The sequence below is a fragment of the Notechis scutatus genome, chromosome 6 (assembly GCF_049901735.1).
Source record: "Notechis scutatus isolate UNSWTSFEM ecotype Mainland chromosome 6, rNotScu1.2, whole genome shotgun sequence".
Lineage (NCBI taxonomy): Eukaryota > Metazoa > Chordata > Lepidosauria > Squamata > Elapidae > Notechis > Notechis scutatus.
Window position 1 is genome coordinate 59,167,637 of NC_142014.1, and position 15,685 is coordinate 59,183,321.

Below are 15,685 nucleotides of genomic sequence, written 5' to 3' on the forward strand. Positions count from 1 at the left end.
AGTAAGGTAGTGAGTACCAGGCATTGACCACTCTTGCTGAAGTCATATTTTCTGCAATCGAGTTTGGAGTGGTTTACTTTGAGTTTGTATCTATTGTATGCCCATGTGTCCTTGTGGTTGAAGCTGTAGTAGTCATTGACAGGTCGGATGTAGCAGACAATTGTGTGTACTAAGCTTAGGTCAGACCATAGGTGGTGTAGTTCTAAGTTGTCTAGGTCCAAAATTTCAAGTCATAAGGTATGTTATTGCAAGCTGAGGAGTGGAGTGCTCTTCTCATGAAATCTTTGTTGCACAGCATGCATATTTTAAAAAATTTAATACCCACTAGGTTTTTTTTTCAGTTTCCAAGTTGCTAACTGGAAAACATTATTTGAACTGCGCTTATCTAAAAGGAAGATGATACTGTGTTTAAGTTAAACATTACTTAAAGAAGAAGAGGGAAAAAATCTGTTACAAGATTCTGAATGAATCCAACATTCAATCATTCAAAGATTGAGCGAATCAAAAATTGTTTTATAAGTAGATTAATTTGAAATAAATTACTCGTGCCTCAGGAAAATCAGTATGTTAAATTTTAGGATCTGGTGTTTCCAGAATTTCTAGCAACTTAACAGACAAGCTTTGTATGACTGTATTTCTCTTACTTTATGAATCTTGTGAGTATATCCATAATGGTTATCATCTATGAGCTGAATGCAATGGAATTTTAATGTATGCTGATTACTGTACATTTAAATTACAATAAAAATTTTATTCTATTCTGTTTGTAAGAAAACAAACAATAGAACGATACAGACCTGCTCCTTGCTCTGTTATTTAAAAATTGTGTCCTGTGCATCCTCCAACCCAGCCTATTACTCCACTGATAGTAAACACTCTGATTCTAGATGTGCGGAAAAAAAGATGTCATTTGTCAATGGCATCAGGTCACATTATACCTGGATTACAAATTGAAGATGACATCCATATTTGAGGCAAGATAGTTTTTTTTTTAAAGTAACAGTGTGATTTGGAAATGTGGAAGAGGAGGAGATATCCAAGGAATACATCTACTTTTCTGTCTCTTTTTCTCTGAACACAAAGCATTCTTTTCATTTATATTTTGGGCTATTTTATCCCATCAATTTTTTTAAATACCATACTTCACTGATCATATCTCACTGATTTAATTTGGTGGGAAATAAAGAACCCCTGTCTCTTGAATTTCACTGAAAAAATATCCACTTGTTCATTCCTATAAAATTATTCTGTATATTATACAAATCTTGTTTATATCATGTGAACATTGATAAGATTTAGTCAAATGTTGAAGATTTCAAAATTAAATATAAACTTGCAAAGTGATTAAAGCCAAGTTGTATATAATAGTAATACACTGCTCAAAAAAATAAAGGGAACACAAAAATAAGACATCCTAGATCTGAATGAATGAAATATTCTTATTAAATACTTTGTTCATTAAAGTTGAATGTGCTGACAACAAAAATCACACAAAAATTATCAATGGAAATCAAATTTAGCAACCCATGGAGGTCTGGATTTGGAGTTACACTAAAAATTAAAGTGGAAAAAAACGCTACAGACTGATCCAGCTTTGATGTAATGTCCTTAAAACAAGTCAAAATGAGGCTCAGTAGTGTGTGTGGCCTCCACGTGCCTATATGACCACCCTATAACGCCTGGGCATGCTCCTGATGAGGTGGCGGATGGTCTCCTGAGGGATCTCCTCCCACACCTGGACTAAAGCATCCCCCAACTCCTGGACAGTCTGTTGTGCAATGTGGCATTGGTGGATGGAGCGAGACATGATGTCCCAGATGTGCTCAATTGGATTCAGGTCTGGGGAACGGGTGGGCCAGTCCATAGCATCAGTGCCTTCGTCTTGCAGGAACTGCTGACACACTCCAGCCACATGACGTCTAGCATTGTCATGCATTAGGAAGAACCCAGGGCCAACCACGCCAGCATATGGTCTCACAAGGGGTCTGAAGATCTCATCTCGGTACCTAATAACAGTCAGGCTACCTCTGGCGAGCACATGGAGGGCTGTGCAGCCCCCTAAAGAAATGCCACCCTACACCATTACTGACCCACTGCCAAACCGGTCATGCTGGAGGATGTTGCAGGCAGCAGAACTTTCTCCACGGTGTCTCCAGATCCTGTCACGTCTGTCACATGCTCAGTGTGAACCTGCTTTCATCTGTGAAGAGCACAGGGCGCCAGTGGCGAATTTGCCAATCTTGGTGTTCTCTGATAAATGCCAAACGTCCTGCACGGTGTTGGGCTGTAAGCACGACCCCCACCTGTGGACGTCGGGCCCTCATACCACCCTCATGGAATCTGTTTCTGACCATTTGAGCAGCCACATGCACATTTGTGGCCCGCTGGAGGTCATTTTGCAGGGCTCTGGCAGTGCTCCTCCTGTCCCTCCTTGCACAAAGGCGGAAGTAGCAGTCCTGATACTGGGTTGTTGCCCTCCTACGGCCTCTTCCACGTCTCCTGGTGTACTGGCCTGTCTCCTGGTAGCGCCTCCATGCTCTGGACACTACGCTGACAGACACAGCAAACCTTCTTGCCACAGCTCGCATTGATGTGCCATCCTGGATGAGCTGCACTACCTGAGCCACTTGTGTGAGTTGTAAACTCCGTCTCATGCTACCCCTAGAGTGAAAGCACTGCCAGCATTCAAAAGTGACCAAACCATCAGCCAGAAAGCATAGGAACTGAGAAATGGTCTGTGGTCACCACCTGCAGAACCACTCCTTTGTTGGGGATGTCTTGCTAACTGCCTATTGTCTATTCCATTTGCACAACAGCATGTGAAATTGATTGTCAATCAGTGTTGCTACCTCAGTGGACAGTTTGATTTTACAGAAGTGTGATTGACTTGGAATTACATTGTGTTGTTTAAGTGTTCCCTTTATTTTTTTGAGCAGTGTATTTACATATCAATTCAATATACCTTATCAATTACCAAATTGCTTCTTTAGTAAAGCATACCCAGGAAGATTCTTCCTAGCTAGATGGGCAAATTACAACTTGCACCTTTTATAATTCTATAAAATTATGTGATCTGGTATAAAGTGTTATACAAGCCAAGAAAGTAGAATTCTGTCTTTCCACATCTTTTAAACACAGAGAAGTGTTGCTTTTATTTGCATATGTTCATCCTGAGTATGTTTTTCTCCTGTGAACATAAGTTGAAACAGCATATAGCAAAATATCAAATGTAGAGGTATAATGAGAATGTATGATGAGAAACCTCTGTGTGGAAAAACATTAATCTACAATTTCCCTTCAATTCAGGGAATTGGAAATGTACACCCCTTTTCAGTTTAGGAATCCAAATTAAACCATCTTTAATAAAAGCTCTAATTCAGTCTCTGCTGTATCAGTGGAGAAAATTTCATATTGGTATTTGGTTCTATAGTCAAACTCCTCTTAAAAATTAATCACTTCTTACTAATATTCACCTGGCATATTCTTTACCTGCAGTTTAGATTATTATTCTATGTTCATTATGCTGGTCTCAATACAGAACAGAACTTGGTCTTTGACCACAGAGTTTCACATTCCTTCAGATTCTTCAAAGTGACAGCAGTCTTCTCATTTTAAGGCAAAACATAACAGGTTCTCTCAGTCTTTTTCTTAAAGACTAGTTTCAGTCGCCAGATCACCCACTGCACCTGTTCCAGTTTATCTAAATTTTCTTAAAATATAGTTGCACATTTATTTGAAACATGGCAGGACCGCATACTCAATGGGGTTAGAGCAGTGTTTCTCAACCTTAACAATTTTTAGATGGGTGAACTTCAACTCCCATAGGGAATTCCGGGAGTTGAGATTCACTCATCTTAAAGTTGCCAAGGTTGAAAAACATTGGCTTAGAGCAGGGGTCCCCAGCCCTTGGGCCACGGACTGGGGCCAGCCTGTGGCCTGTTAGGAACTGGACCACACAGCTAGAGGTGAGCAGTGAACAAGCTTGCAAAACTGAAACCATCCCCCTTCCCGATCCATGGAAAAATTGTCTTCCATAAAACTGGTCCCTGTTGCCAAAAAGGTTGCAAGCCATTCTGTATCAGATTGCTTTATATCTGTATAGGTTATATAGAACCTGGCAGCCTCTCCCCACTTTCTTTCCCATATGAAGCTAACTGGTACTACTGTACTATTTAGGCCAGTTCTGGCAATAGCTTATCAATGTCATGGCCAGAGGTCTTTTTACCCTTCTGGAATATTCCTAGCTTGTACTCTATTAACAACACAAGTTTCCATTCTTGCAATGTGCCAGGAAGACATGTTTAGAATGAAGTGGTTTGACAATGACTAGGCCTATTATAGTTTATTTGTTTATTATTTATAAATATATATCCCCATCTCTTTCCAAAGTGACTTTTTCCTTTTCCAAGTTATAATCAGAGATTTGTTTAGTATTGGTTTATCATAATGTGTGAGCCATTATTGTTTATAATCTATGCCATCTGGCTTTGCATGTTTAAATTCATTAAATTAAATTCATTATTCACCAAACTATAGCTTAGTGTGATATATGAATTCAATCAAAAGCATGGGTGAATCTTAAAAACAAGAAAAATGTTTTCTAAGATACTTGATATATGAAGTAACATTTAGTTATGTTACTTCATACTAAAACAGGAAGTTTATGTTATTTTAAATAGATTGCATTATCTGCGTTTCATGTTTGCAATGTTCTGCTTGCATAACAGCATTTATTAGGTATTCAGGAGGCTGAATTATTCAACAAATAAGATTAATAAAGCCAGTGTTAGCTTACAGCAAAAGCCATTCCATCTTATAATTAAATCCACACTGGATAATGACACTGAACCTGCAAGGTGACAGGCACATGCTTACATACAGACAACCATCCAAACTAAAACAAATTCTCACAAGCAACCATAAACAATAGAAAAATTACTTTAACATGGGAACTAGATTCTGCAGCAAACTCAGATGTCTATTTTGCCCCTACATTTTCCCCACAGCACTATCCCCAGATGCTTCACAGCCAAGATTAAAGAAGCCTTAACATGCTCTACTCATAATATAGGGGTGGACAATTAATTTTCCCAAGGGACCACATGAGAAACTGGGACTGTTATGGAAGTGCGAACCAAAAGGGCTATGAAGGTGCATAAGCACAAACGCATGCCCATATGTAAATTGAAAAAAAAGTTGCATTCAAAACTATTGACCTACTGGCCTCATATGGGCTGGACAGGGGCAGCCAAACAGCTGAATGTGGCCCAGGGCCATAAAATGCCCAGGTCTCCTCTAATGTGTTATATACCAATATCTGCTAGCAATGTTTTTGTGGATTCCACATAGGAGAAAGAGACTGGACTTCATGCAAAAGAATTAATGGACATAAGTTTGACATCAAGACTCAAACAAGGACAAAATAATAGACCATTTTATCTTCCCAGAACATTACAAAATAGCTTTTGAGGAACAAAGAAATGTTACCAGTACAATCAAACTAGAGATTGATGAGTTGCTGAATGCATCAGCAGGCAAAGGCGATCTCAGAAGATCTTAAACCTGCATTTGAATAACCACTCTTTCTTTCCTTCTTTTCCTTCCCCATCTCCTGATTTAAATTCTTCCTCCCTCCCTCTCTCTCCATTCAGTGCATTTGATAAAATGAGCTATTAAAAGTTTACACCTTTTAATAAAATTTCTCAGCCTGAAAAGGTGCCACCAGATTCTCTCTGAATTCAGATTACCTATATAAATAATTCCAATGGTTCATCTAAGAATATTTTACAGCTGTGTCCCTTCTGTTATAATTTGTGCTATGTGGGAAAACTAAACTTCTAGGCTTCAGAATATACTCATGGTTTAGTATGTTGTGTACGAGATTTTCCTATTTTTTATTTTTTGCAGTGCTAACTATTAAATTGTCTTGTTAGTTTACCAAGTTCCAGTGTAGACCAGTGGATTTTTGTTATGAAATATCATTAGTTTTTCATAAGTTATTTTCTTGGTTAAAAATATATATATGGAGAATTTGGCTGAGAATATAACTCCATTTTTGTAAACTATGCATCTTAGAGCTGTCTCATGCCCATTAGGTGGAGCCATAAAGCTTACACAGATTCTCCTTATTTCCAGGTTGAATCTCTCCTTGTTCAGTTTACATACATTATTCCTTGTCTGGCCTACAGGCACTTTAAAAAATAGCTTGACCCCTTCCTCTCTGTGGCAGCCCCTCAAATATTGGAAGACTGCTATCATGTCTCCCCGATCCTTCTCTTCACTAGACTAGCCAAGCCCAGTTCCTGTAACCGTTCTTCACATGTTTTAGTCTCCAGTCCCCTAATCATCCTGGTTGCTCTTCTCTGCACTTTTTCTAGAGTCTCAACATCCTTTTTATAATGTGGTGACCAAAACTGGACGCAGTGCTCTCGGTGTGGTCTTACTAGGGCTTTATAGAGTAGTATAGTACCTCACTTGATCTCAATTATATCTCTCTGTTAATGCAACTTAGGATTGCATTAGCTTTTCTGGCTGCTGCTGCACACCAATTGCTCATATTTAGCTGGTTGTCCACTAAGACTCCAAGATCCCTCTCACAATTACTGCTATTGAGCCTGGTTTCACCCAGTCTATATGGGTACTTTTGGTTTTTCTTGCCTAAGTGTAGGACTTTACTTTTCTCTACGTTGAATTTCATTTTGTTAGATACGGCCCAATGTTCTAGTCTGTCAAGATCCATCTGAATCTTGAGCCTATCTTCTTGGGTGTTAGCTATTCCTGCCAGCTTAGTATCATCTGAAAATTTGGTAAGTTCCCCTTCTAGTCCCTCATCTAAGTTGTTAATAAAGATATTGAAGAGTACTGGGCCCAAGACAGAACCTTGTGGTACCCCACTGCTTACTTCCCTCGATGTAGACTTAGACCCATTAAGGACTATTCATTGAGTACGGTTTGTCAGCCAGTTGCGAGCCCATCTAGTGGTGGTGCTATCTATTCCACTTTTTTCTAGCTTACTAAGAAGTAGATTGTGGTCTACTTTGTCGAATGCCTTACTGAAATCTAAATATATAATATTTACAGTATTTTGCTGGTCTACTAATTTAGTCACTATGTTGAAGAATGAAATAATATTGGTTTGGCATGATCTGTTATTAACAAACTCGTGCTGACTGCTAGTTATTACTGTACTTGTTTCTAGATGTTGGCAGATGTTTTTTTTATTATCTTTTCCAGTATCTTCCCGGGTATTGATGTTAGGCTGATTGGTCTATAGTTTTCTGGGTCTGTTTTTTCCCCCTTTTTTGAAGATGGGAACCACATCAGCTCTTTTCCAGTCCTCTGATAGTTCCCCGGTGCTCCAGGATTTTTGAACGATGTGGTGCAGTGGTTCTGAGATGACCTCTGCCAGCTCCTTCAAAACTCTGGGATGTAATCCATCAGGCCCCGGTGATTTGTGTTCATCAAGATCAGTCAGGTGTTCTCTTACTATTTTTTTTTGCTTATTTTAACTTTTATTTCTGGTCTGTCTTTTACAGTTGTTTTTGGTGGGTTGAGTTATAGTTTCTTTTTGCGTGAAGACTGATGCAAAGAATGAGTTAAGCAATACTGCTTTTTCTCTGTTGCCTGTTACTTCCTTGCCTTCTCTCTTTAGTGGACTGTTTCCTTGATTTTTTTCTTGTTATTTATATGTGTGAAGACAGCTTGTGTTAAACATGTCAATGGTTTTGGAAAATGAGCTTGCTTTTAGTGTGCAGTATAGAATTTAAGAGCTCATATGTCTCAATTGTTGTTCCTTGCTCTTACACCAATCTGGATTTTTTAGTTAGGGAGGTGCAAGATGGCAAATATTATTGTTCTGCAGGGACATTTGGGCATAATTGTATCCAATTTGTACTTCCTTGTCAAAGTAATGGATTTAAAGCATGTAGTTTTACATAAGATTTTGCAGACCTTTCATTTTGTTTTCTTTTTATGTATTCAATTTGGATTCTGCTGATTCCAACCAACCCTTGGCTGTATGAAGCTGTTTAGAGAACACTGGATAATCCTATCATATTTGGGCAGCAAAAATCCAGATATCCACTAGAGGGCAGCACAGAGTTTTCAATGTCTCTTTTTGCTTTCCAGCCATGGTCTGGATTTCTGTGGCCCGGGTATGGTAGGGTGACTACTTACATCCTGAATCATTTGCATTTGTAGACAGATGGGAGAAAAATAGGAAAGGTTAAGAAAAGCAGAGGAAAAAGAATAGGTAAAGTAATGGGCAAACAGACATGTTATGATTTTTCCCCTCTTCACATTTTATGTGTTGGCCATTAATCTTTGTTTGGTTTGGTTTCTGTTCCAAGGAGAATAATTTAGTGGATTAATTTGTGGAGGGAAATTACTCTTAGAACTCTGTGCCTGTTCTGGCATTGACAGTTATTTGCCTGGCTATATGACACTATTTAAATCATACTTGGAACAGCCTGTTCTAACTTGCTGTATCTTTTTAATTTAGTGATATAATTCCTGGAAGGAAATTACGTTAGAATTATATGTCTTTTCTTCCATTAAAGGCTATTTATGCAGTTAATGCATTATTCTAGTTCCATCCTTAGTGAAGAATGATTTGAATACTTTGGGATAAGTAATTTGCAACCAAGATTATTATATATGATTGTGTAGACTTAAATGTAACAACTCTCACTGGAAACCAAATGATTAATATCCTTGTAAGTTTGGAACAATTTATAGCATTAGATTTGCTACGTTTTACCATTTGACCTGAAAAGTATGCTAAGAAGCATGACATCTGTAAATCTGTTGACACAGTATTTTGGTTTTCTAGAATAGAGTTCAGCTAAGCACCTGACTTCTCACGAGGTCTGTTGCCAATGAAAAATATTTTGTAAACCACCAAGAGCCCTAAGATTATGATGATCTAAAAATCTAATTAAAAATGTCATATATTAAATTTCTACATTTCCATACTGTTGTATATAGAAATCAGATTGATAAATCTGCCCAGAGTTACCCTATGGTAAGATGGACAGCCAATAAATTGCATAAAATAAATAAGTACTGACATTTATGTTGACTTATCTGGTAAAGAATAAAATCCTACATATAGTATGCTTACCTGTGAATAAACCATGCTGGGCTCAAGAAAACTTATTTTTGAGAAGTCATACTCAGAGCTGCATGGTTTTGTTGGCTAAGAAGTAAAAATGTTACAATGGTAGAGGTACAGTATGTTTATTTCTGTGTATGAATTTCAATTTTCTGTCTATCTGCTATGAAAACATCTAAATTATTTTAAAACTACAGTCATACTGAGTTCTGAAAATAACATCCATTTCTGTTTATTTTCTTCTTTCCAGATATTTGGACACGTCAAAATAAATGCAGGTTTATGTTTCTTAAGTAAAAACTCCACTTATTCTCACATCCATATATTCCTTGAAAATTCAAAACCCAGCTGGCTAAATCAGGTTAGAGCTCCAGAAGAAAGGAAGTGGAAGAACCACATGGAATGTTTTATCTCTGTGATAGTTCCCAGTGATTATGGATTCTATACAACCTTACATTTTCAACCAGTTTGTCCAGTCCATCAAACATTGGCCATCCCGACACTTCCCTCATATACTATATGTTGGTACTTTCTCACTGGAATGTAATTGCAAGTTCATATGTAAACTCTTGTTTTGCGAACAATATTTTGAAACTCTTCATTCTGCCTGATATAAAGGGTGAAATCGTTCAGAGTAAATTCTTTCTGGCTTGCTTTGTGTAGCAAATTTTCCACACATCTATTCAAATATATACCACAGAGCTACACATTACCATTACATATTGCCATTAAATGCTAATGACAATATAGTGATATCAATATACTGATGCGAGTCAGTTTGTAGTCCTGGTTAAGGCATGGGTGTCAAACTTGCTGTGTCATGTTGATGTCATGTGATGTAGTGCAGCGTTTTTTGCCTACACGGAACTGGGATGGGCGTGGCCTGCATCCGGCCCACAGGCTGCCACTTCTACACACCTGGGTAAAGGCATCAGACTAAAAAGAGGGAGAATCATGAATTCTAGTCACATCTTAACCACAAAGGCAGCCAAAGGACCTTGGGCCAATTATTCACTCTCAGCCCTAGGAAGCAGACAAGGGCAAACCTCTGAAATGTGGTTAAAAAAGTCACAATGACATCAGTGTCATTAATGTCCCACCCCAGAAAAAGGAGCAGTTATGGCCACTACCTTGACTTTTATATCCGCCCCTGCAGTTGCCCCTAGTATCATATTAAGGTAATAAATCTAAAGACTACATGGCTAATAATAAAGCACTTCTGAGATAGAGCTTTCTTTAACATATATTCTACTGTAATGAACAAAACCATGACTCTATGTACATAACCATAAAACAGGGTAGTCCTTCACTTCCAACAGTTCACTTAGTGACTGTTCAAAGTTACAATGGCACTGAAAAAAGTGACTTATGACCATTTTTCACACTTACACCTTTGCAGCATCCCCATGGCCATGTGATCAAAATTCAGACGCTTGGCAGCTGATTCATATTTATGATGGTTACTGTGTCCCAGGATCTTGTGATCACCTTTTGCGACCTTCTGATAAGCAAGTCAATGGGGAAGCCAGATTCACTTAACAACCATGTTACAAACTTAACAATTGCAGTGATTCACTTAACGACGGTGGCAAGAAAAGTCATAAAATGGGGCAAAACTCACCTTTCAAATGTCTCACTTAGCAACAGAAATTTTGGGCTCAATTATATTCGTAAGTTGAGGACCTGTATTGGTAATATAATTGAATATTAATACAAATTAGTTGATGTCCTATTTTCTGCTCTGGCAATAATGGGGATACAAGCAGGTTGTTGTCCCATGTTGTTAGGTACAATATTGTCAAAGCATACCTTACCAAAGGTTTGCCCATTTTCAGACCATTGATGGTATCCCAACCCTTATACAATGTTGTTTTACGTATCTGCCCATGTGGCAGTGCATTGGGCCATCCAAATTATGCTTAGCAGTAGGTATACCTTATTATTTTAAAAGGTTTATGTCCTACAGCATGACAGTGTGAAGATTTAAGGCCTGTGAAGATTTAAATGCAAGTTACCTTTTCTTTTTCATTGTAATTGAATGGTCACTTCAGGAGGCATTTTCCACCAGCAAATGGAATCTGAAGTGGATTGTCTGGTCATCTCATTCCTCTGTAATTGCCCAACTGTGCTGCGGCCTATGCAGCTGATCGTGCTATAAACTAATTAAATACATTTTAACCTTCTCATGTTTGTTCATCAATCATTTGCATGTGACACTTTGTATTATTGCTCAGCAGATACTATGCTACTAAATTATTCTGTAATGTGATAAGAGTATTTTGATACAGTATTTTGATTTGAATGTAGTGTGTTAGATGATTCCAGATTTCCATGCCTTTTTCAACAGTTTCTTTTTACAGAATCTGGTCACTGTCTAGTTCACCTCATGGTTGAGCCAATCACTATATTCCTTACAACTCAATCATTCTCCAGAGTGGTGGTGTTAGGTAGGATCCAGACTGGGTTGACTCTGGTCCCCTTTTAAGGAAGATAACAGACATTTATCTCTATCCATTCATCTGGGACATCATCCCTCCAGGATTACTCAAAAGTAACCAGAAGAGGCTTGGCCCAACCAACCGCAAGTTGCTTCAGTCTCCTGAGGGGACAATCCATGCAGATCTGTAGATTCTCAGTCATGTAGCAAAGGTGCTTTTTCAGGACAAGAAAAAACAAGAAAGCCCAGCTGCCTCCTGAAAAAAGCACTTTTGGGAAAATCCATCCAGATGTGGGAGATGTGAAGTTCCTCCCTACGCCGCCAATATAACGCCCGGGCGCGGCCTCTACCTCCGACCATGAACCACGCCACGCAATTCTTCCTTTTTCGAGCAAAGCATTCGATTCAACACGCGAGAGAGTTTTAAAAGGCCGTTCACCGGCGGAATAAGGGCGATGTCAGGGGCCGCAGGAGCCCGCAGGCTCATCTGAGCAACAGGAGCCGTGGTGGCGCAGCGGATACAATGCAGTACTGAGCGGCTCAGGGTTGACTCAGCCTTCCATCCTTCCGAGGTCGGTAAAACGAGGACCCAGATTGTTGGTGGGGCAATACGCGGACACCGTAAACCGCTTAGAGAGGGCTGGGAAGCCCTGGGAAGCGGTATATAAGTCTAAGGGGGGCTATCGCTATGTGTGCGCTGGGTGGGTGGGTGGGAGGGAGGGAGGGGGGGCCGGAGCTCTTGCGCAGCAATCCGCGGCGTCCGGACCCCAGGATTGTCTTCTGCGAGGAGGAGAAGCCGGAGGAGGCGGGGCTTGAGGAAGTGACTTCAGCCGGCGGCGCTTGCAAGCGTGGAGAGGAGAACTCCGGCGCGCGCCTCGCCGACGATCCTGCCTGAAGGCGCTGGAGGCTGTGGAGCTAGCTGGTCATGGCAGTGGCGGCTGCTGGTACCTTCAGGGTCCTTCTCAGAGCAGCAGGGAAAGACAATGCTGGCAGGAGGGCGGCGGCGGCGGCGGCTGTGCCTCTTCCTGACCTCTCCGCCGGGCTTTCTCTTGGCAGCGGCGGCTTAAAAGCGAAGCCTTACTGCACGCTGTCTCCGCAGCAGCAGCAACAGCAGCCCTCCGCCCCGCCTCCGGATATGAAGAGCTACCTGTGGAAAAGCTACAACGAGGCCAAAAGAGTCACCAAAGGTGAGAGAGAATCGGGGACCGGGGCGGAGGTTGTCCCAGCAGGGCGAGCGCGCTCGCCTACCTTCTTTGGCGCGGTGCCTGTTGCGCGTTTTGGCTCCGGGCAGCTTTTGCGCCTTTTCAGAAACGAAGCTTCCGGCTTCCCTCGCTGCCCCTCGAGGATCGTAGTCAGGGGGCTTGCCCTCCTCCTCGTCTCACTTCCCTCTTTTGTTCCTCTTCGTTTTGGGCGGGCTCCAAAAGGACTTAAAAACAATCTTACTCCACGGTGCGAGGTGATGCGCTTCTGCTTCGAGGTGGGGAAAGCGATCTCCTTGGCCAAGGTCACGGGGGAGCAGGTTTGTCGCCCTGCAATGGCTTGAGCTTAGAAGCTGAGAGTTGAGCAGGTGGTAAACCAGGCAATGGTGGTGGTACTGGATTTGTAGGTAGTCGCCGAGGATGCCTGTACTCTACACACAAACACGGAGCCCTCTATCAGTAAGAAAATTGGGGTGTTTTTATGACGTTGGGATGTCCTGGTAGAAGAACGGTGTGCTGTTGATCTCTGGATAATGTATAAGGAAATGGACTTGGGGAAACCCATAGTAAACCCTTAGTGAATCCCCCCTGCCTGCGGGTATTATTTCAAAAACTCTGGGAGGCAGGTAGGTTAAACATCCTACTTGCTTAATTCTAGGCTGCAGCATAAATTACAGCCCCAGTAGTTGTTTTAATGTTCACTTTTAAATAACATGTGAAAATCCAATCAGAATCTCCAGTTGCAGTAGTTTTAATTTGCTTTGGCCTCACAGGCAGGTAAGGATTACTAGGAACCTTAGGTGCAAGCAAATGTACAAGAGAATCAGACAAAGCTCTGCCACTAGGAAGAGAATAATTAAATCAGAGGCATTTTGAATAAGAAGTACTGGGGATAAAAAAAACAACCCCAAAAGGGGGTAATCCCTAGGGAATACGGGTAAGATTTTTATAGGGGCTCTTTCTTTTGTTAAAATGTAAAGAAATCATAAAGAAATGTTGCTGCCATTGCAGAATTCCTTCTATTCTTAGGTTGCTACAGTTGAGTCTGAGCTCCATTCAAAGTGCTACTATAAAGTGTGTGGTTGGGACATGCCAGGAATAACTCTCCCAAGCATATTCTGTCCATCTCATATAGATGATCAAAGGAGTGGCTTTTGTGAATCAATCAATGGGACATGGTTGGTAATGGCCCTTTACATTCTGGCACACTTTCCTCCTGAGGACAAAGAAGCTGAAGCCTTCTGTAAGTTTTCCTAGACAGGAGTTATATTGCTCTGTATAACTCAAGGGGTTAAAGTAGAGTTTTTGAAGAAATAAGATAATTTCACCTGTTTTTATAAAGCATTAGAAAATATCTTCAGTCTCTCAGATATGAACCTGGTTGCAATGAATCACAACAGTGAGTGCAGTGCTCTGTGACGGGGACCTTCCTGGGAATATAGCCCTAATCTTTCCTGACAGCTTCTGTGATGGCCAACATATTAGTTGGATGTATCATGAATCAGCTTTTGCTCTTTGAAGATGGACCTGTCAAATCTATCCTATTTAGAAGTGGAAGAAAATTAAGCGAGGATTCAAATGACTTGAGGATTGAGATGCAAGTTACTAAGTACAACAGATGTTGCTAGACTTGCTAGCTGGTATGGGTGATAATTGCACTTTAATAACAACCAGAAGGTCATGTTTACTCCACTCCTTAAAATTCTAGCTGCAGCTTACCTCTATTGGTGAATTTTAACAAAACTATGGAGCTTACCAGCAATTCTTTCAAGACATTAACAATCATTTTATCTAAAACAGTCCAAAAAACCCTGAAAAGTCCATTCATTCCTGGTTTGGTATCTTTTTCTTGTGTCCCCTTTTAAGAGACCTATGCTTCTTGGATATTGTTTTTTTTTTAAAATAAACTTTTGGAACATAGTAAAGGCATTGTTGAAGGTGATAGGCCATTTTAAAATTGAGGAAATGTAAGAGATACTAATCTACCAAACATGATTGTGGATCAGTTTGCTTTTGGTGTTCCTTTGAAATATTTATGTCTTCATCAGCCCAAAAATAATAATGATTGTGCTGATCAGTGTAACATGAAGGTTGGTACATGGAACCAGTTTTGGTCTAGTGGTTAAGGCACCAAGTTAGAAAGCAAGAGACTATGAAATCAAGTCCCACCTTAGCTATGAAAACTAGCTGTGTGACTTTGGGCTGGTCAACCACTCTCAGCCCAAAGTTGTTGTGGAGAAAATAGGAAAAAAGTCTGCTGGATATTTCACCCTCTTGAGTTATTTGTAAAGATAAAAGTGGGACATGGAATGAATGAATGAATGAATGATTCAGGGTGTCATGAAGATATTTTGATTCAAACCTAGGAAATTACTTTGCTGCTCAGAGCATGCTAGAAAATAGAGACACGGGCTTTCTATCACAATGAGTTATCTGGGCAGCAAAGCTGTTATATAAAAAAAATCAAACTGGAGAATGAACATTCAGTATAGGCCTCTTGGTTAGAGTTTTAATTGGATTTGGAAACCTATAGACAACCACTTGCAAGGGCCTCAGCACAGCTGCCATCTAATTAGGATGGCTTACTCATGGTTTCAAAGTTAATCCTTTGCAGAGTGCATTGCTATAGTCCAATCATAATTTCATGGATCGCTGTTGTGAGGGCCTCCTACCATATTTCCCCAAATATAATGTTCAACTGGAAAATAAGTCCTAGCATAATTTTTCAGGATGCTTGTAATATAAACCCTACCCCCAAAATAAGCCCCAGTTAAGATTGTCAGCCAGATGCATTTAGTACCGTATTTCCTTGGAAAATAAGCCCTAATGCATCTTTTAGAGCAAAAATTAATATAAGACCCAATTTTATTTTGGGGGAAATACGGTAATTAGATAAATTTCTGAGGACTAGCAATATGTTCCTGGCTGATTTTACTC

General features: G+C 40.1%; 1 protein-coding gene across 4 annotated transcripts in view; it reads left to right on the top strand.

The window, feature by feature from the left end:
• The first annotated feature begins 9,228 nt into the window (after positions 1-9,228).
• NT5DC3 (5'-nucleotidase domain containing 3) overlaps positions 9,229-15,685 on the top strand; it is a 32,767-nt gene continuing 26,310 nt past the window's right edge. For 2 of the 4 annotated variants that reach the window (XM_087968429.1, XM_087968428.1), the window contains exon 1: positions 9,229-12,736. In XM_087968429.1, coding sequence (XP_087824555.1) covers positions 12,475-12,736 — 262 coding nt within the window. In that variant the 5' untranslated portion in view covers positions 9,229-12,474. Of the gene's footprint in view, positions 12,737-12,756; positions 13,027-15,685 lie in introns of those variants that run through there. The other 2 variants (XM_087968431.1, XM_087968430.1) reach the window with 1 other exon arrangement.